Genomic DNA, 21,715 nt, shown 5'->3' on the forward strand with positions numbered 1-21,715 from the left:
GTCCAGGCCTGAAGGGTGGTGTCAAGCAAACCTGTTGTTCAATGTCGAGCAGGTAGTCTTTTCATCTCCCAGGGCTGTATCCATCGAACTGCTAATCAGTTGTATTCAGTTCGACCCAGAAGTTATAGAGACTTTTCATCTTCCAGGCCAGAAGTGGTATTCATTGTCGATTCGACTGTAGAGAGGCTATCATCTGAGGTTCGTAGAGGGAGTTCTGGTTTATAGAGAGGCTATCATCTGAAGTTAAAAGAGGTACTGTTCATTTACTGTTCGGCTGCCCTACAGATTGACTGTTTATTGATTGACTGTTCAGCTGATTGATGGACTATTGAGGGACTGTTTTTTTTTAACAAAGTAGTTGTATTCAACTTTGTTTTGTATTCCTTTACCCCTTCGATGGAGTGTTGATGTCCTAAAACAGATTTTGTATTGATCTCAGTCATTGACTGTTCGGCTACCAGACCTGCCGATTAGGGGTGTGGTGAACTTCACCTGTTTTTTCTATTCTGTTGGAGGGTCATACGACCTCTATACAACTGTAGGTCATACAGACCTGATTGTGTACTGCAACTGTAGTGTTCTTTTCTTGGATTCCTACAAGATTATGGGTTATACAGACCTGTTCCAGTACTGCAACAGTAGTGTTCAATCTTTGCTCCCAGTGAAACCGTAGGTCAGAAGGACCTGTTTCTATAATAGCCGTGTACGGAAGTACTCCTTTGGTTGCTGTTTTTTAAACCAGAAATCATGAGTAGTGAACATTCAGCCTCATCTAGAGTTTCCTCAATGCCGAATGGAATGGGTGGGGGTGACCTATCCTTTCCTATGGCTGTTGTCCCTCTTGATGGTTTAAATTACCTAGAGTGGTCAAGAGGGATCAAGTTATACATCACTGCAAGAGAGAAGATAGGCTACATTAATGGGAGGATAAAAGAACCATCCTCCGGGAGTGCTAAATATGATAGATGGAATCAGGAGAATAGTATTGTTATGTCCTGGCTCTTGGTTTCCATGCAACCTCAAATCAGGAAGAATTTCATGTGGGCTGAAACTGCGAATGAAATCTGGGAACAAGCAAAGTCTACATATTCAGAATTGAGACACTATGCCAAAATTTATCAACTGCAGGCAACATCTTCTACTTGTAGACATGGGGAGAGGTGTTTATCGGTCTATTACTCTAACTTAACATCTGCCTAGAAGGAGTTGGATCACTACCAGAGTGTGGATTGGAAGTGTGATGAGGATGCTAAGAAGTGCAAACAGATTGTCTCCCAACAAAGGGTGTTTGCATTCTTACATGGTCTGAATCCTATGTATGAATCTATCAGAGTTCAGATTCTCAGCTCTAAGGATCTCCCTTCTGTTCAGGAAGTCTATGCTCTTGTACAATCTGAAGAAAGCAGGAGAAATTTGATGAACAACCCTGGTGGGGATGCTGTTGTGTTAGTTACAAAAGGGGGTGTATCTACTGGTGGGGGATCTTCTTCCCGGAAAGAAAATCTCCAGAAAAAAACAGAAGATAAGGAAAAATTGTGGTGCACTCATTGCCAGAAACCCCGACACACCAAAAATACCTGTTGGGATCTTCATGGGAAACCAAAATGGGCTCAAGATCTGACTAAGAAGCAAAGTTCAGAGGTGAATAAGAAGTACAGGCAGAAAAATACAAAGAAGCATCACATGGCCAACATGGCTACTCGGGAGCATCAGCCTACCATTTCTACTGTGACTCAGACACATCTCACTGGACCTAACCGAAGGGAGGACATTATGAATTCCTTCCGTGACCATTTAGAGCTCTATGGTAGAGCAATTCGTCAGATGGATACTCCTCCCTCAACCTCATTTGCATCTACGTCAGGTAACCCTGCCACTGCTTTCCATGTTGCTTCTCACACCCATGACTCTCCATGGATCATTGATTCTGGAGCATCAAAACATATGACTGGTACGTCTTCTTACTTTCAAACCTATCACCCTCTTTTTGGAAGAGACAAGGTGAGACTAGCCGATGGATCATACTCTTCCATAGCTGGTCAAGGAACTCTCTCTCTCTTCCTCTTGGCCTTACCCTCTCTGATGTTCTTCATGTTCCAAACTTTCCCATTAATTTGTTCTCTGTTAGTAGTGTTACTAATTCCTTGAATTTCTCGGTGACTTTTTTCCTTTCTCATTGTGTGATTCAGGATCTGGCCTCGGGGAGGACGATTGGTAGGTGTCGTATGGCTGATGGACTTTACATGCTGGAGAATAAGGCTGGTCTTGATGTTACAGACTCTATGAGTCTGTCCTATAAGAAAAAAGTCTATTTATGGCATTGTCGTCTTGGTCATTTGTCTTTTGAGTCTTTGAAAGTTGTATTCCCAGATCTGTTTAAGTCAATGTCTGTCTCTGACTTTTCTTGTCAAACGTGTCAGTTGAGTAAACATTGTAGAACTCATTTTCTTCAAAGACAAAGTAAATCTGAATCTCCATTTCACATTATTCATTATGATGTGTGGGGCCCTGTTACTTTACCATCTGAGAGTGGCTACAAGTATTTCATTACCCTCATTGATGATTATTCTAGATTTACGTGGGTATACCCGATGCGAACCAGGGAAGTACCAAAAATCATTCAAGATTTCCAGCGAATGGTCTTCACTCAATTTCAAACTGAAATCCAAATTTTCCAATCAGATAATGCAAAAGAATTTTTTCATAGTGACCTCACGGAATTTTTTGCTTCGCATGGTTCGCTTCACCGTAGCTCTTGTGCCCGCACACCACAACAAAATGGTGTGGCCGAACGGAAGAACCGACATCTCCTTGAAGTGGCTCGAGGTTTACTACTTCATATGAATGTTCCCAAATGGTTTTGGCTTGAAGCTGTTCTTTGTTCCACTTACCTTATAAACCATATGCCCTCTCGTCGGTTAGAGTACAAAGCCTCACATCAACTTCTCTTTCCTAAGGCTCCCCTTCTCTCTATTCCTCCTCGTGTCTTTGGTTGTCGGTGTTTTGTCCAAAATTTGTCTCCCACCCGTGGGAAATTGGACTCTCGTGCTATACCTTGCATATTTCTTGGTTACACCTTCACTCAAAAGGGCTATCGTGTTTTTGATACTGTTTCTCGTAAATTCTATGTCTCCATGGATGTTTCTTTCTTTGAAGATGAGCCTTTCTATCCTGTTTCTCCTCAGGGGGAGTGTAGACATGAGGAGAAACTAGTTCAGCTTCCCTCTCTCCCTGACCCTCCACCTTTTCGTGTTTTTTCTCGTCGTCACAAAGGCCAACCAAATCCAAGAGCTGTAGAGAATCCGGAAGCTGTACCTCCAATGCCACCAGACTCCTCGAGGGAGGATCATACTCACTCAGGTATTTTAGTTCCCAATTATGTCCTTGAATCTATTGAAAATGATTCCTCTACTGCTAATGATCTTGACCGTCCTATTGCTCACAGGAAGGGTGTTAGATTGTGCACCACAAAACATCCCATTTCCAACTTTGTCTCCTATGAGAACATTTCACCCTCATTCCGTGCCTTCCTTACCTCTATTGACAGTGTCCCTATCCCTAAGAATGTGGCAGAAGCTCTTTCAGTTCCTGAATGGACAAATGCCATGAGGGAGGAAGTTAATGCCCTTCACAAAAATGACACATGGGAACTTGTTGATCTTCCTAAGGGAAAGGTTCCAGTTGGATGTAAATGGGTGTTCACAGTCAAGCATAAGGCTGATGGAACAGTGGAAAGGTATAAAGCTCGCTTAGTGGCAAAGGGATTTACTCAAGTGTATGGAGTTGATTATGCTGAAACTTTTGCCCCCGTTGCCAAGATGAATTCCATTAGAGTCATTTTCTCTCTTGCAACCAATCTGGATTGGGTTTTACACCAACCGGACATCAAGAATGCATTCTTGAATGGTGACCTTGAAGAGGAAGTGTACATGATTCAACCTCCTGGGTTTCTAGCCCAAGGCAATGAACAGAAAGTGTGCAAGTTGAAGAAGTCCTTATACGGGCTGAAACAATCACCCAGAGCTTGGTTCAGTAGATTCCATGTGGCAGTTCAGCAGAAAGGATACAGGCAATGTCAATCAGATCACACACTGTTCGTGAAAAAAGGAGAAGGTAAAATTGCTGCTCTAATTGTTTATGTGGATGACATAATTGTTACTGGTGATTGGGAGGATGAAATTCAGAAATTGAAACTTTTCCTTGCAACTCAGTTTGAAGTGAAGGATCTAGGACCTGCCAGATACTTCCTTGGAATTGAAGTTGCCCGATCAAAGAAGGGTATCTTCATTTCTCAAAGGAAATACGTCCTTGATTTACTTCAAGACACTGGAAAGATGGGGGTGAAGCCAGTTGACTCTCCCATCGACCCCAACCATAAATTAGATGACAACTGTGGTGAATCACTCAAGGATGTGAAACAGTTTCGGAGGCTTGTAGGGAGATTGTTATACCTTTCTATGACTCGCTTAGACATTGCATATGTTGTTGGTGTCCTCAGTCAATTCATGCATGCTCCTAGGTCTTCTCATCTTGAAGCAGCAGAGAGAATCCTCTGATATTTGAAGAAGTATCCGGGTACTGGTTTGATGTTTCAAAAGCACAGACATTTGAAAGTTGAAGTTTATACAGATGCAGATTGGGCTGGATTCCAAAGTGACAGAAAGTCTACCAGTGGCTACTGCACCTTTATAGGAGGGAACCTTGTTACATGGAGAAGTAAAAAGCAAAATGTGGTAGCTAGATCCAGTGCTGAAGCTGAATATCGTGCTATGGACCACGGGGTTGCTGAAGGCATGTGGATAAAGAATTTGTTGGGGGAGTTGGGTTTCCCAGTGACCAAACCTATAACTCTATTTTGTGATAACAAAGCAGCTATAAGCATTGCTGCCAATCCGGTGCTACATGATAGAATAAAACACATCGAAGTTGACAAGCATTTTTTCAGAGAGAAAGTTATCACAGGCGAAGTGTGTACCCCTATGTCACTTCTGAGAACCAGCTTGCAGACATCTTTACAAAGGGTTTAAACCTTTCCAGACATCATGATCTTTGTGACAAGTTGGGCATGATTGATATCTATGCTCCAACTTGAGGGGGAGTGTTGTCAGTTGTTTATGTATTCAGGTTTAGTACCATAAGGGTACTGTTGTAATTTCTTCTTTGATTACATTGTTCGGCTGTACTAGTATAAATAATAATAGATCATTCTTTCGCCCCCTAAGTTCAATAGGGGCTTTCAGTCCTCTCAGCTCTCCTCTCCTCTCTCCCTCTCTTCTCTCCTCTTGTCTCTCACTTGCTCTTGCTCTTGCTCAACAGATCTGATTAGGAATTGGAAGGAAATTGCAGATTCAGCCTCAGACAGGACGGTTTCAAGCTCTTACTGGACCCCTCCCCCCACCTCTTGGCTTCACCAAACTGAATTTTGATGGCAGCAGAATGGGCAATCCAAGGCCTCCTGAAATAAGGGGAGTCATGAGGGAGGAAAAAGGGAATGTGGTAGCCATGTTTTCTGGCCCAATTGGAATAGAAGACTCATTGAGGGCTGAGAAGGGGTTCAAAGGGATAAGGATTTGCACATAAACAAGCTGATCATAGGAGACTCTGATACTGTAGTGAACTGGTTAAATGAAGACAACTCAAGACTATGGAGCTACAGGAATGGAAAGGGGAAATACAAATGGTTGAGCAAGGACATGGAAGTTCGATGCGCACAAATAAAGTTAAGTGCAAATTCTTTTACAGATGGCTTAGCTAGACTAGGGGTGAGTAGGAGTTCTGTTTTTGGGCTTAGTTGTAATTGTTTTTGTATTTTGGGTGTTTTAGTGGCAGTTGTGGGGAGTTAAGATATTTTAGCTCCCCTTCTATGTATTTTCACTCCTCAATAATTTAATGAAATCTCTGTTATTGATCCAAAAAAATTGATTATTGTATTTTGTTTCAAATTTGTTGGTGTTGAAACCTGTTCAAGGATTTGAAAAGTAGAGGTAATATGGTTTGGTAGGTCTGCAACTTGGCTTTTTTTGGACTGGTAATAATGTGTTTAATATCCATGTATTTACTTTTGAAGGTGTTCTAACTTCAATAAAGAAAAGTGAAAGAAAAAAGGGAAAAAGAAGTAAAGGAAGAAGGTAGGGAGAGAGAGAGAAAAGAAAGAGAAGAAAAGAGGGAAGACAAGCAAGAAGAAATCGAACTCAACTCTCCTTACCGTCGATCCAGCTTGTATTAACATTTTACTGATTGCTAAAATAACAACAATACCCCTAGATAAGTTACAATAGATATAAGAGGGAAAAATGACATGAAAAAGACAAGAATGCCCCTGTCAACTAATTCTAACAGTTCTAATATGCCCCCTCAAGCTGGAGCATATATATCACAAAGTTCTAGCTTGTTACAAATATAATCCTTCCTTGAGCGGCCCAAACTTTAGTAAAAATATCAGCTACTTGGTTTTCATATTTAACATAGGGAGTAACAACATCTCCACTTGTTACTTTCTCTCTCACAAAATGGCAATCAACTTCAATGTGTTTAGTCTTTCCATGAAACACTAGATTAGAGACAATATGTTTTGCTGCTTGGTTGTCACAACTAATCTCCGGTTGCTAAGATCACCTCTGTCTGTGTTGTTATCTCTGAGCTACAACTAATCATTGGCCCTTATATCAGTTAGATGTTAAGAATGATTTCCTACATGGTGACTTTATGGAAGAAGCATACATGGAGCAAACACCTAGGTTTGTTGCTCAAGGGGAGTATTGGAATTTGGTTTGTAGGTTAAAGAAGGCATTGTATGGTCTAAAAAAGTCTCTACGTGCTTAGTTTGGCAAGTTAAGTGAAGTGGTTGTGGAATTTGGCTTACATAGATGTTAATCTAGCTATTATATGTTTAGTATCTAATGATGGTATCATTATCCTTGTTGTTTATGTAGATGACATTGTTATCATAGGGAGTTATTCATAAAGCATAAGTGAATTGAAGCACTATCTACAAGAGAGATTTCACGCTAAAGAACTTGGCAAACTGAGATATTTCCTCGGCATAGAAGTTATGAGGTCAGCCACAACGTAAGTATACGTTTGACCTACTTGATGATGAGGGTATGATGGGATGTAAACTGATTGCTACACCTATGGACCCTAATGCTAAACTTGTTTTAGGTTAGGGGGAGTTAGTAGATGATCCCAAACAATGTAAGAGACTTGTAGGGAAGCTGAATTACTTGATTATTACTCATCCACATATCTATTTTGCAATGGGGGTTGTAAGTCAGTTTTTGAGCTAAGTCAATTTATAAGTTCTCCATGTGTTCCACACCTTAAATCTGTGTACAAAATCATAAGGAATCTTAAGGGATCACCAGGTATGGGAATTATTTATAGAGATTATGGCCATTTGACTGTGTTTGGGTTTACAGGTGCTGATTGGGCTGGACCACCAACAGACAGGAGGTCAACAATAAGATATGTATGTTTCTAGGTAGCAATCTTATTTCCTATAAGAGCAAGAAACAGAATGTTGTGGCTAAATCAAGTGCAAAAGCTGAGTATAGAGTCATGAGTCATGCAATTGGAGAATTAGTGTGGTTTAAGAGTCTTTTCAAAAATTGGGATTCCAGTGAAGACTCCTATGCACTTACACTGTGATAATCAAGTTGCCATTCAAATTGCATCAAATCTAGTTTTCCATGAGAGGACAAAGCATATTGAGGTAGACTACCACTTTGTTAGAGAGAAGATTCAAAGTGGTGATATTAACACACCATTTGTGAAGATAGGAGATAATTAGCTGATTTATGGACCAAGGTCCTACGTCATCCTTGTATTGACTTTATCACTAACAAGCTGTGCCTATATGATATATATGCATCAGCTTGAGGGGAGTGTTGAAAGAGCATTACTTTGGGTGTACATGGGTGGTAGGGTAGTTAAGTAATTTTGTCTTAGAATAAGGATATTCCAATCCATTGTTTTTATAATTAAGGGCATACTTGTAATTCTATACTTTATCTAAATTTAATATATGGCTGGGCCAACTGCTAAGAGGAGATTAAGACATTCTAATCTCTCTTAAAGACAGTTCGGTGGTTTTTCCTCTTCTCTCTTTTCTTCTCTCCCTCTTTCTTTCTTTATTTTTTTCAGCACTGTCTTGCTGTTTAGTGTCTCTGTAATGTCATGCTTTACAATCATGATGCAGGGTCACCTTCTTATGTCATGGAGAACATTGTTCCAGAATCAATGAGGAATGTTTTGCCTCATGAAACTGAAATCTCTATTTGTGAACAAAGATCACATGAAACCAGAAGAATTCACAAGTGGGATGTCTTGAAGTGCATCATATATGGTGGTTTAATTGAATCAATTATAAGCCTTGGTGTTGTGTCATCTGCAGCAGGAAGTGATGCTACTACATGTAAGTGTCTTATAGACTCTCTTATAATGCATCAGAAATAACTCTCATTGACTTTATAATCATGAAATTAAGTTGACTTGTAATTTGTTATGTATTAATATGTGATATTTTTGGAAAATATTGAAGGATAAAACCAGAAATGGGTACATACTTGGCAGAAGTCAAGAGAAGCCATGTGATATAGTTTGGATATTCAACTTTACTCATGAAATCCATATTCCAACTATATGGGGTTGACTACTTGATTTTTGATCTACCATTTAGCTGCATTCAATATGATATCCATTGTTAAATTCTAGGCCTTCAATATGTTTTTGTCAATGTGATATCCATTGCCAAAAAGTAAAAGAAAAAAATTACCAATTCCTTGATGTGATTTGGAAAGAAACTAAAGTAGTTTCTTTTTTTTTATTTTTTTCTACTCTCTCTCTCTTACAGTAAATAAAACAAGAGCTCCACCCTTGTTCTTTTTCCCTTTTACTTACTCCCTGTCTTAAACTTTATCATATAAAATTACAACCTTCTTTAGTTTCTATAGAGAAGATGGGCCAAATGGCCCATAGACTGTCATTTCATGTTATGTTATGTTATGTTTCTCTCTGTCGTGGGCCTTATTCTGGGCCCATACTCTGTAATGTTCTGTTTTTGTATTTTCCTGCCCACTAAGGGCCTCTCTATAATTTGTCAAAGATTAACTTATTAATAAGATGTTTAGAGTGTTAGAGAGAGGTTATGTTCGAACCTCTTACTCTCTAACACTCATTGCCGCCAGCTCTCTCCTCTCTTCCTCTCTTGTTTGTTTATTTTCTGGTTTGCATCTAATCTCAAACAGTTCCATTCATCAAGTGGGCTGTTTTTCAACTTGGTATCAGAGCGGGCCATTACTTCGCGTGTCCCTCATGTGGTTCTAGTTCAGCCAACTACATGAGGAGGTTCTAGGGCTGAAAGTTTACAGTCATCCGCCTGGTTCTTGGAGGTCATTGGAGGGTGCCCAAGTTTCTATACACTTGGAGAAGGGTTCGATGACTAGGAAGAATCAGAGAGCAAGTTGTTTGGCCTAATTTGAAATCAGAGAAAAAGAATTTCGAATTTATCTCAGAGAACAAGTGTTCGACCTGGTTTATAGTTCAAACCAGGGACTCTCTTGCTGTAAGTCTTTTCTCAGTCTTTTGCTGGGTTATTTTTTGTTGTTTGGGAGGATTGTTAAAGCATTCAAAGCCCACCTCCATTCGGCCCACTGTTGCTGGACTGATTCTACTCAGAAATTTCTGGGTTGTTTTGGAAGTGCTATTCAGCTGATTATTGGACTGCCAAGCTGCTGAAACTGATCTAAAACCAAGTGGTACTAGTCTCATCTTTATCCCAGCCTCTTCTTGGACCTATACTGAACACTTTGAAGTGGTTTCTTCTAGTTAACAGTAGGATGTTAACAACTGCACACTGAGTGTTCGACAAAAGGTCTCTTAAGGACTATGGCCTTTTTTCCTCTCCTTGGACAACGGCTGTTGGAAACCTAAAATACCTTGTGATTGGGGGCAGAGGATTTCTTCCAATAATTCGTCCATGAACCTCATCGAATTCAACGTTTAAACTTGCAAGAAACTTGAAGACTCGGCCAACATTCACCATCTTCTTGTAATAATTGCAGTCGTCGGGTGACTTCCACTCGTAATCGTTGAATAAGTCCAGGTCCTGCCAAATTCTCTTAAGAGAATTAAAATACTTAGTCACAAAGTTCTCACCTTGGAAAATATCTCCGAGTTGTAGAGTTAACTCATACATCTGTGAGACATTGTCCCATAATTCCTTGGCTGTAGAATAGCAGAGACAATTTGCCCCTATCTCTTCAGTCATGGAGTTAACCAACCACGTCATCACCATGGAATTTTCAGCATTGCTGTTAGCAGAGACAATTTGCCCCTATCTCTTCAGTCATGGAGTTAACCAACCACGTCATCACCATGGAATTTTCAGCATCCCAAACAGCATAGGCTGGATCCTTCACATCAGACTTCTTTGTGTCTCCTGTGATATAGCCAATTTTCCCTCTCCCTCTAAGATACATGCGAACAGATTGTGACCACCGGAGAAAGTTGTCACCATTTAGTCGGATTGTAGTGATCTGAATAGGGTGATTTTCAGGCAGATTCCGAACAATTTGGGGCTCAGGCTGAGAAGGCTGAGGAGGCTAAAAACTGGATGTGACTTCGGACATTTTTTAGGGACAGAAACGCAGAAACAAACCCTAGGTCTTTTCTGCTCTTATACCATAAAGAAGAGACAAAAAGATAATAAGAATGGGATAATTTTTTATGCTTCTGTACATCAAAATTTATAGCTCTCTCTAGGATACAAACTAGGTAACAATCTCCCTAAATAAAGGAAAAATTAAAACTGATTTCTAAAAATAAATTTGTACAACTTACAAATCTCTCAACTACCTAAAATAGCACATAATATAATACATAATTACCGAAATCTTCCAACAGTATTAAATATTTAATCGCATTTCACAATATAAAATTCAAAATATATGATTTGTATTGTTCGATATATAAATTATACATATCAAATATTTAAGCAAGATATGCATGAGTTCCAATAGAAACTAAAGGGAAGGGTCTAAAAAATGAATGTACCCAAGTAAACATGTGGCAACCCAATAGCAGAATTGCAAAATATAGAGCCTAATGTGAAAAGTTCTTCACAATATATATTGAGACTTCAGAAAAAAAAATTGTTCTTATTTCCTATTCTCCTTGAAAGTTGAACTAAAAAAAGTTCAATGATACAAAAGAATATTTTATCTTTTCTAGGGTAGGATGTGCCCTTCACTTAAATATGTAGTGAAATTTACTTATCTTGTATAAATATTTTTATTAGGGCTCAATCATCTCATTTCTATGGAAGAGGTTAAGCTGTAACTTTACTCCTAATCCTAAGCAGTTTATTTTTGGGTATTCTAAGCAGAGACTAATGAATGAGAGCTAAAATTCCTTGATTCAATTAAAAAGAATAGATAGGACGTTGCTTGGGACGTTCATTGCTTGCCTAAATGGGATGCATAACTGCTACTGTTTTTGAAACCAAGGTTTCTCTAAACTATTTTTCCAAGGAATGCATCCTTTGATGTCTGCCTATCAACCAACTAAAATGTATAAAGCTGCAACTTTAATAATAAGTTGTGTAAACAAAAATTGATAGAAAACATGCTTGAAATAATACGAGGATTGATTTAATCATCATACAAAAGGTTTTTAACATGCACGCTCTCTCTAGTTCTTTCATTTCATATTCTATTTCTCATTTAGTGAGCTTGGATTGCACCTAGGACCTGAATACTAGTGTTATGGGCATGCACAAATTGTGCATGTTCAGACCCAATTGCCTTAACTATTTTCTCATCTTTTTCTAACAGTTATATTTATATATTCAAATCTGAATCACAGCTATGTAAAGCAAAGGGATAAGACTAGTGAACTTTTTGATAAGAAGAGCTATGGCAAAGCAGCTTGAAAAACAAAGCAACTCGGCAAATAAATCCATTATAACCATAATAAGTTTACTAGAATACATTCATCTTGTGTTCATAGTTTGAGTAAATTATTTTTTCATCAGCTAATTTGAAAAAAATAAAGATCCCAACTGTCATTCACATAAAAATGGGTTTCAGAACTAGTTTTATGTTTTCATTTGAATGTTTTAAAACTCTGATCAAATTTAGCACTTCACTCGTGTTAGGTTGAAGGTTTTGTATGTATTGATGGTTCGGCTGATAAGAGTTCTTATTAGCCTGTATTTGAGTTTAAGTTGTTATGTACTGGGCCTGTGTTAATGGGCGTAAGTCTGTTTAGTGTTTTTAAGTTGTCTGGGTGTCCTCCCATCACTAATCAGGGGCATCCCAGTCATTTCATGTAACATAGTACTGTACTTCAATATAAATTATAGTACTGTCGACTGGGTTAGTTCAGTTCGACATTCACAGTATCTCTTGGTCTTCTCCTCTCTTCTACTGCTTCAGCTACAGCACTTCAGCTTTCAACTCGTTATATAGGACATTCAGAAGACACCTTGAAGTTCAGTTTTAGCTCAATTTGGTGATTGGCAAGTCTTATGATACAGGACAAGAATTTAGTTGTTCTTGTATCTCCACCCAGAGATAAAACAGGGGATGGCCCACATTAACTATAAGTGGATCTCTCTATTTTCTCAATTTCATCTATTTACATGTTATTTTTTTTTAATTTATGAAAGAGATTCACATTCATAACACCTTATCAGGAATTATTTAACACATAAATAACAAAAGAAAGATGCATTGTCACTAGGTAACAGCTGAAATACCATTCACAAGATTGGTGGAAAGCTTAGCATTCACGAGAGCAAGCTATTTGACCTGCATACAAGAGATTAATTGGCTACTGCAGAATTCTTCTCTTTCTTTTGTTATTCATTGATTAAAAATAAACAGTTTGTAGAAGTGAAGAGACTAAACTTATAAATCCCATGCATTTCCCCATTCTGAAAGTTTTTCTTGGTTTTCCAATCTAAAATCTCTCATAAAGACCCTTGTCATCTATTCAATAATTATCCCGTTTCATGACCATGCCTACTATCTCATAATAGAGATGCTTTTTCTGATAAAGAACAAAAGGGAATAGGGGGTGAAAATGAAGACTTCTGTTGGTGTTTTGTCTTCTGTCATGGATATCCACATGAAGATGAATTCTAGAACTGATAGTTTAAGGGACAGAAAAAACCTATAATCAATTTCTTCATTGAACCATCGGAGTCATACCAACTCATGCTGCATTATATAACAGTCTTGCCACCCTTTTTTTTTTATCAGTACAGTCTTGCCACCCTTGATGAAGGAGGAGTGAACTTACAGTTAGGATGTTCAGATTTCAAGAGTTTAGATGTTCAATGGGCTTGGCTACTCATAGGGTTATATTCTCCAGTCAACAATCTCCCACATTGTTCAGCCAATCCCCTAATTCCCCCCTTGTTATGTTACACCAAATGTTCAATGTTACCTCTGAAAGATTCATATCTAACAGCAGTTTTTTATGGATCAAAATAGTGTTATGAACCCGTCCCACTCATTACAAAGCTAAAGGCAAGAGGTGTACACCTCTGACACCTTTTAAAACCATGTATCTTCTCTAGTGTGTTTGGACTTCTTACAAAAATCACTCATTAGTTCTGACTTCCCACTAGCTGTCTTTCCATTCCCTTCTAATATTTAGTAGATATCAATGTTGAAACCTCCCCTGCAGGTGTCTGTATCATTTCTGTCCTCCTACTTTCTTCCCCTTGTACCAATGAATAACCTGCTATAGGGAGAGAAACTTAGAATGTAAGGCTTAGTGAAATCAAATTCAGCATTCAGCCTTGCCAAGTAGTAAAAACAATCTATTTTGCTCAACAATTTTTTTTTTATATTGTTCAGCACCATGGGATTCTCTGCACTCCAAGGCCTCCAAGTGATCAAATTCTTCCTAGATAGCTTGTAATGAAGAAAAGTGCATCTCCACTGATCTGTTGCATATTGCAGCCACCCTTCTTAACTGATAAATCTATGTATTGTCTTTATCTAAGAATGTAGTAGTAACTCTGTCCCAAATGTCTTTGGCTGTGGACAAGAACATATAATTTCTGGTTATGTGGGGTTGCTTCAAGCATACAAGACATGACATCACCAAGAAGTTTTCCTGCTCCTATCTTGCATAAGCTGGATAGTCAACTTGTGGTCTAACTTGCCTAGGTCACCAATTGACAGTTTTTGCTGATTATGATCACTCAAGTTGTTTTCATCCAGCTTTACTGTAATTATTTGGTTATTTGAACTTTCACTAGTTCCCCCATATCTACTCACAATGCCTTTGAAATCAAACAAAGAATCCATCGTACAAAACCAATAGAAAACTACCAAGGACAATCTGATCTCACAGCAACAACACATGGACCCAACACGCATGCCTTGCTCAACGTTAACAATCCATAAACAATGCTGGTGGCAATCTCAAGGCAATAGCAATCACTTAAAACATCTTTGAAGAGGAGCAAGAATGCAACGAAGCAATGCAGAGCAGTCCCCAACTCTCAGTTGGGAATTTACACAAATACATGGCAGCAGAACAGTCCAATAGAAGAAAATTCATGCTTGGTAGCAAAACAGATTTGAGGAAAATTTCTCAAAAAATTCAATCCTCATCCAGAAATCTGAAACCACTATTAGGATGTGCCTAAATATCGTATGGATCAAGGGTAAGTTATCCCTCCACTAACACCCAGGCATGAAAGAGAATTAAAACTGCAATTAGATCTGATTTTTCTCCAATTTTCTTGTATAAGATCAATAAAAAAATCCAGAACTGCACCAACCATTCTCAAGATGTTCACCAAAATAACCTTAAAATCATTCTCTACCGGAATCTAGGGTTACCTCTTGATCTTACAAGGCATCCATACACCTGCTAGCATTAGCTATATGAACAACGGTGTCAATAGTTCCTCAGGAACAGTGATCTTTGCTCTAATACCAAGTTGTAATGTTGCAGTAGTATGTTTGTAATGGAATAGAATGAAGAAAATAGAGAAGGTTAGACCGTTAGAGAAGAGGAGAGAATCTCAACTACATCGCACACCCCTAGAATTACTATTTGTATGAGTTTAAAAACTAATTGCAATGACTGAAGTATTTTAGCCACCAATTACTAGAACATGTAACCAAAATACTCCTCACACTATAACATTACTATCTAACAAAAAGTGCAAGGGGTTGATATAGGTCCAAGCACTACAACCAAATACCCTTCCAAGCCTCTAATCAAAATGATCTTGCTCTTTGGTTTTCTTCAATTTGGGTTGAATCTCTAAGACTGCTTCTTAGGCACCAAACGAACCACAACAAGTCTCCAAAATCTTCTAAAAATCAGGTGATGAAGATAGCAACAATTATCCTCTTCAAATCCTTATGCAGTTTGCTGATTCTAGTATTGCATGAGTTTCATCCTAGAAAAACTAGAAGGGCTTTGATACCAACTTGACTTGCCTAATCAGGGAAAAGCAATGCAAAACAAACCCAATATAGAGATTGAAGAAAGTATGTTGAAGGAGAAAAAGAAGAGAAACCAATGGAGATTTGGAGAGGGAGAGAAAATTTGTCTTGGGGTGATAGCAATTCTAGAGATGGCTAGGGGAGGATTGGAGGGAGGAGATTTTATCATGGCAACAAGCTGGAGAAGGACCTTGAAGGTTGAGGCTAAGCAGTTTCATTTTGAAAGCTTTAGGGTGAAAGGGAAGAAAGCTCTGAAAATCAGAGAACTAAACAAGGCTATGGTACTACTGGTCGGAAAGAAGCTGTAGTTTGGTTTTGGACATTCTTAGAGAAAGAAGTTCAGGTGAATGGAAAGTTAGAGTGCAAAAAATCAAATGAGGTTAATGGTAGGAGATTTGTAGCAGAGAGGAGGAAGAACTCTAGAGGAAGGTTTGTGGCTTTGTTGGAGTTTTTTGGGGAAGGAAAAAAAAAAAACAAATGGTTTGTTTCCCTGAAGGAAAGTTGGGGATTGGATGGAAAGAAGTGTCAACTGTTTTGAAGGACTTCTTTGCCCGAGAGGGATTTGGAGAAGGTAGCAGCTCTGAGAAGGAAGAACAGTTACAGGTAGTGAATAGAGTTGGTGGAGCTAGGAAACAAGAGTTCCAGAAAGAGGTTGCAAGTGTACAAATTCTGGGTAAAGCAGCAAAAGATTGCAGAATAGTATGCAATGAGCTCAAGAATGAGTGGGAGAAAAAGTTTATAGTAACTTCTACAGTACCTCCGAAAAACTGGAGGACAGTTGCAGAAGAATTATTAAAGAAGTTAAGCTTGAACTGTACTGTCATCTTAACCCCTTTGAGTCTTGTAAGGCCTTGCTTGAGGTAGTTGGAGAGGAGTTACAACTTGTGTTGTAAATTGCACTCAGCTTCTGTATCTATCACAAAATGGATCCCTCATTCAAACTCTAAGGATCTGCATGCAAGGGACAAAGTAATAGTTCGGATATTGGGTCTGCTGTTTCATCTTTGGACCTCTGAGGTGTTTGGTGCTAATAGCTGCTCTGTGTAAGGCAAGACTGGAAGGTTCCTTTGTGGAAGACCTCCATTCAGCTGCAATTTGCTTGAGTAATGTGCATCTAGAAGATATCCCTCATTCAGTAAAGCTGATGGTTGATGGAGTGTTCTATGTAGCCTGGCTGGTTACAGCCATTGAAGTTGCCTTGTGGAGTGAGGGGAGAAGGAGGATGAGAAGGTTGAAGAAGAAAGGCTATGTAGAATTGAGGGATTGGTGTATTCAAATCTGGCTGACACTTACACTAAAATGGTATTCTTGGGAAAGGATAACTCAAAAGGAAAGTTATGAGCAACCAATGGGAAAGAGCATGTTTCTACTGTTGCTACAGTAGTCCGAACCAGTAAGGAGAAGAAGAAAGAGAAGGAGAAGAAGAAGAAGATGAAAGAACTGTCGAACCTGATGGCTAAACCCTATCAGTCAACTTCTTAATAGTGATTAGGCTCTAATTAAATGTACAAGGACTAAACTGCCCCTACTTAAGTATGGGACAGAGAACCTCTAATAAGACTGCCACATTAGCTCATAACTTAACTGTTTGCTGAAATAGGGCTGTCGAATGAGAGCAGAAGAGGAAGAAGAAGAGGAACAGAAATGAAATGGGCGGCAGTAATCACTTCGGCCAGCCCTAATCTATTATATATAAAGGCATTACATAATGTTACATGAATGGACAAGACTGCCCCTGATTAGTGATGGGACACCTAGTCGAAATAAACATAAAGTAAGATTAGGCCCAGTAACAAGGCCCACTAACTAATGACTTAAGACCCAACAAAAGGTAAACATACAAACTAAGACAGCCGAACCAACACTCCCCCTCAAGCTAAGCATGGATGTCAATCATGTTTAGCTTGCCAAGTAAGTCCACGAATTTCACTGTAGCTAGCCCTTTAGTCAGAACATCTGCAATCTGCATCTCGGATGGAGTATAAGGAATGCAGAGTTCTCCTGAGACAATTCTTTCTCTAACAAAGTGACGATCTATCTCAATATGTTTTGTTCTATCATGTTGCACTGGGTTATTTGCAATGTTGATGGCTGCCTTGTTGTCACAGTACAACTTGAGAGGGCACTCAATCTTTATTCCAAGTTCACCAAGCAGGATCTTTAGCCATAAGAGTTCAGCAACACCATGAGCCATAGCTCGGTACTCAGCCTCTGCACTAGATCTTGCAACCACATTTTGTTTTTTACTCCTCCATGTAACTAAATTTCCTCCAACAAAGGTACAGTACCCAGAGGTAGACTTCCTGTTCCCAACAGAGCCAGCCCAATCTGCATCAGTATATCCTTCAACTTCAATTTTACTGTTTTTTCTGAACAGAATCCCTTTCCCCGGGCAAGACTTCAAATATCTGAGGATCCTTTCCACAGCTTTCATGTGAGGGATCTTAGGAGTGTGCATGAACTGACTGACAACATGTACAGCATAAGCAATGTCAGGGCGAGTAAGGGACAGGTAAATCAACTTCCCCACCAGCTTTTGGTATCTTTCCTTATCAGGATAGTCCTCTCCTACTAACACCTGTAGACCATGATTCTGTTCTATTGGAGTATCGGCTGGCCTACACCCCATCATGCCTGTCTCTTGAAGAAGATCGAGGATGTATTTCCACTGACATATATAGATGCCCTCTTTGGATCTTGCAACTTCAATCCCAAGAAAGTACCTCAGTTGGCCTAGATCTTTGATCTCAAATTCAGCAACCAAAAACTCCTTTAGTCTTTTAATCTCTTCCTGATCATTCCTTGTAATTATCATATCATCCACATAGACAATAAGTATCGTAAGTTTGCCATTTCTCTTCCTTATGAATAGGGTATGATCTGCTCCACTTTGAGTGTAACCCCCTTTCTTCATGACTCCACATAGCTTCTCAAACCAAGCTCGAGGGGACTGCTTAAGACCGTAAAGGGCCTTTCTCAGTCTACATACCTTCTTGTCAAAGACATAACCTGGTGGAGGATCCATGAACACCTCTTCATGCAGGTCGCCATTCAAGAAAGCATTCTTCACATCCAAGTGATGCAGCTCCCATGAGAAATTTGCAGCTAAAGATAATAGAACTCGGATTGTGTTGAGTTTTGCCACTGGAGCAAAAGTTTCTTTGTAGTCAATCCCTTCTTTTTGAGTAACCCTTTTGCTACCAGTCTAGCCTTGTACCTCTCAATGGACCCATCCTCCCTGTGCTTCACAGTGAACACCCACTTGCATCCAACAGTGCCTTTCCCTTCTGGTAGATCCACTAATTCCCAAGTCCTTGCTTTCATTAAGGCTTTCATTTCTTCATCCATAGCCTCTTTCCATTTTGGGTCAGATACTGCCTCAGTATACCTGGTAGGAACATGCACAGAAGATAGAGCAGACACAAAAGAACAATAACGAGGAGACAACTGTGAGTAAGACACAAAATCAGCAATGGGGTATTTGATAGTACAAGAACGAGTAGACTTACGAAGGGCGATAGGAAGATCTAAGTCAGAGGAACTGATAGGATTACCTTGAGTTTCTGAGACAGGTTGATCCGAGTCCAATTGGTCGCTGTCATGAGTTAGAGGACCGTTCTTCCTTTTGTTGTAGGTGATTCTGATATCTCTTTGCAGCTTGCCGGAGTCTTCAGTAATATTTGCAACATCACTAGTAGTAGCTGGTACAATGGGAGCCTCACTAGATTCACCCGGGATACCACAACTAAGTGGATCAGGAGGAGAAGATGGAAGACCTGAGGTCGAGAGAGGTACAAAGAATGGGGAAATAGAAGAATCCTCTTCCATCCCACTAGTCTCCCCCTGAAGAGGATTCTGGGAAGATTGAAAATAGGATTGAGACTCAAAAAATACCACATCCTTTGTGACATATTTTTTCTTGTTGACTGGATCATAACACTTGTATCCCTTTTGAGTAGGGGAGTACCCCAAAAAAATTCCCTTTGTAGCCCTAGGATCCAATTTGGTCTTCTTCGGATCCTTGACATGTATAAAGCATACACAACCAAAGACTCTCGGTGGAAGAGAAAAGTCAGGAAGATGGGGGCAAAGAACAGAGAAAGGAGTTTTCATCCCCAGTACCTTGGATGACATTCGATTTATCAGATATGATGCAGTAAGGATTGCTTGAGACCAATAGCTTTTAGGAACTTTGTGCTGAAATAGTAAGGCTCGAGTAGTCTCCAATAGGTGACTGTTCTTGCGCTCAGCAACCCCATTCTGTTGGGGGGTACTAGCACAAGATGACTGATGAATCATTCCAGCATCCTCCATAAACAGATTCAAGGACCTTTCAAAATATTCTGCAGCATTATATGCCCTGAATTGTTTGACCTTCGTACCAAATTGTGTTTCAATAATTTTGCAAAATGTCATGGTTACCTGCGGCACTTCCTCTCGTGCCTTTAATAAGTATATCCATGTGCATCGAGAATAGTGATCAATAAAGCTGATAAAATATCAAAAGCCATCAACAGAAATAATGGGAGAAGGACCCCAAACATCAGAGTGGACTAAGTCAAAAGAAGCTCGAATTTCATTACTTGAAGTTGAATAAACAGTTCTACATTGCTTTGATAGTTGACAGACTTCACAAACTAACTCTTGACTTGAAACACTTTTTAATAGTTCTGGAAACAACACTTCCAAGGATGAAAAAGGTAAATGACCTAGCCTAGCATGCCATAGATGTAACCTAGCTATTGACTCCACATTGGACTGACTACACGTAGCAGATGTTTGCAAGGCCGAACTGATGTCTGCATTAAGGTAGTAGAGACATCCACACTCATGACCGCTCCCAATCGTTCTCTTCGCCAAACTGTCCTGAAAGACACAATGAGTAGGAAAAAAGGTTATGCTACAATTCAAATTTTTGGTAAGCTTGGAAACAGATAAGAAATTTGAAGAAAGATTGGAACATGCAAGACAGATTTTAGTGAGAGGTCCTTGCTTAGGTCAACCACTCCCTTCCCAGAGATGGTAGAGAGAGAACCATCAGCAGCCCTCATTTTATCTTGGCCAGACATTAAATGATAGGAAGAAAATAGAGAAGACATGTGTGTCATGTGGTCAGTTGCACTAGAATCAATAATCCAAGAGGCAGGATCAATAGAACTAGTAGCACTAAAGGCAAAGACAATACCTGATCTGGCAAGGGAGGAGGATGGAAGAGAATTGGTCCTTAGACGGGCTAGGGCCCGGCTAAGTACCTCTACCTCATCAGCAGTAAAACCCAAGGACTCGGTTCGAGGGGAATTAGAAGTCTATCCCAAGGAAGAGGAAGTAACCGTAGATGTGTGTTTTAAACCATCATCACTTTGACCCATAGCCAAATTCACACTTGCAGATTGACCCTTCTGATGCTTCTTATCTTTCCTCAATGTAGCTGGCTTCAGATGCGGATGGAGAACCCAACAGGTCTCTTTCACATGCCTTTCCCCTCCACAGTGGGTGCACTTCAGATGTCTCTTGTCAGAATACCTGTTTCCCCTTTGATTTGTAGAGAGTAGGGCCGAATTCTCTACAGGCTGTTCAGCTAGTTTTGTTTGAGTATCAACCTGCATCTCTTTTCTTCTCACCTCTTCATTCCTCACAAGGTAGTAGACATGATGTAAGTCTGGCATTTCATCCCTTCCCAGAATTTGGGATCTTATGCTCTCATATATAGGATCTAGGCCAGCAAGAAACTTAAATGCTCTACCCTCTTCAATTTGTTTGTCATGCTTCTCTTTGTCTCCAGCACTCTCCCAGTCAATGATAAGGTGGTGATCTAACTCTTCCCATAGTCCTTCTAGTGTAGCAAAATATGTTGCAACATTCATATCTCCTTGCCTCAAGGCAGCAATATCTTGATTCAATCTGTAAACTCTGGCATTATTCTTCTTCTGCCCATAGGTTTTAGAAACCTTTTCCCAAATCTTGGCAGCCGTGGAAAAATGTTGAACAGTCCTGGCTACTCTTGGAGTCATTGAGGCAAGTAGCCAGGACATAACTGTAGCATTCTCTTTGCGCCAAGTTCCATATTCAGCACTTCCCACTTCTGGTTCCTTCTTCTACCCGTCTAAGTAACCAGTGAGTTCACGGGATGTGATGAAAAGCATGGCTAAGACAGACCATTCCCTGAAGTTGTACTCATCCAACAACACACTTGTGATCTGTAGGCTATGCAGATTTGGATTCTCCAGATTGGGAGACCT

At 39.6% G+C, this 21,715-nt stretch overlaps 1 protein-coding gene across 9 annotated transcripts in view; it reads left to right on the plus strand.

Annotated features, from left to right (window-relative positions):
* LOC148864236 (membrane protein of ER body-like protein) overlaps positions 1 to 21,715 on the plus strand; it is a 119,299-nt gene that overhangs the window by 75,303 nt on the left and 22,281 nt on the right. For 7 of the 9 annotated variants that reach the window (XM_088980932.1, XM_088980934.1, XM_088980935.1 and 4 more), the window contains one exon: positions 8,198 to 8,413. The exons of the other annotated variants lie outside the window; for them this stretch is intronic. In XM_088980932.1, coding sequence (XP_088837058.1) covers positions 8,198 to 8,413 — 216 coding nt within the window. The remainder of the gene's footprint in view (positions 1 to 8,197; positions 8,414 to 21,715) is intronic. 9 annotated transcript variants of the gene reach the window in all.

Source organism: Nelumbo lutea, chromosome 3, assembly GCF_056320005.1.
Source record: "Nelumbo lutea isolate HS-2025 chromosome 3, American lotus-T2T, whole genome shotgun sequence".
In the NCBI taxonomy this organism is placed as follows: Eukaryota; Viridiplantae; Streptophyta; class Magnoliopsida; order Proteales; family Nelumbonaceae; genus Nelumbo; species Nelumbo lutea.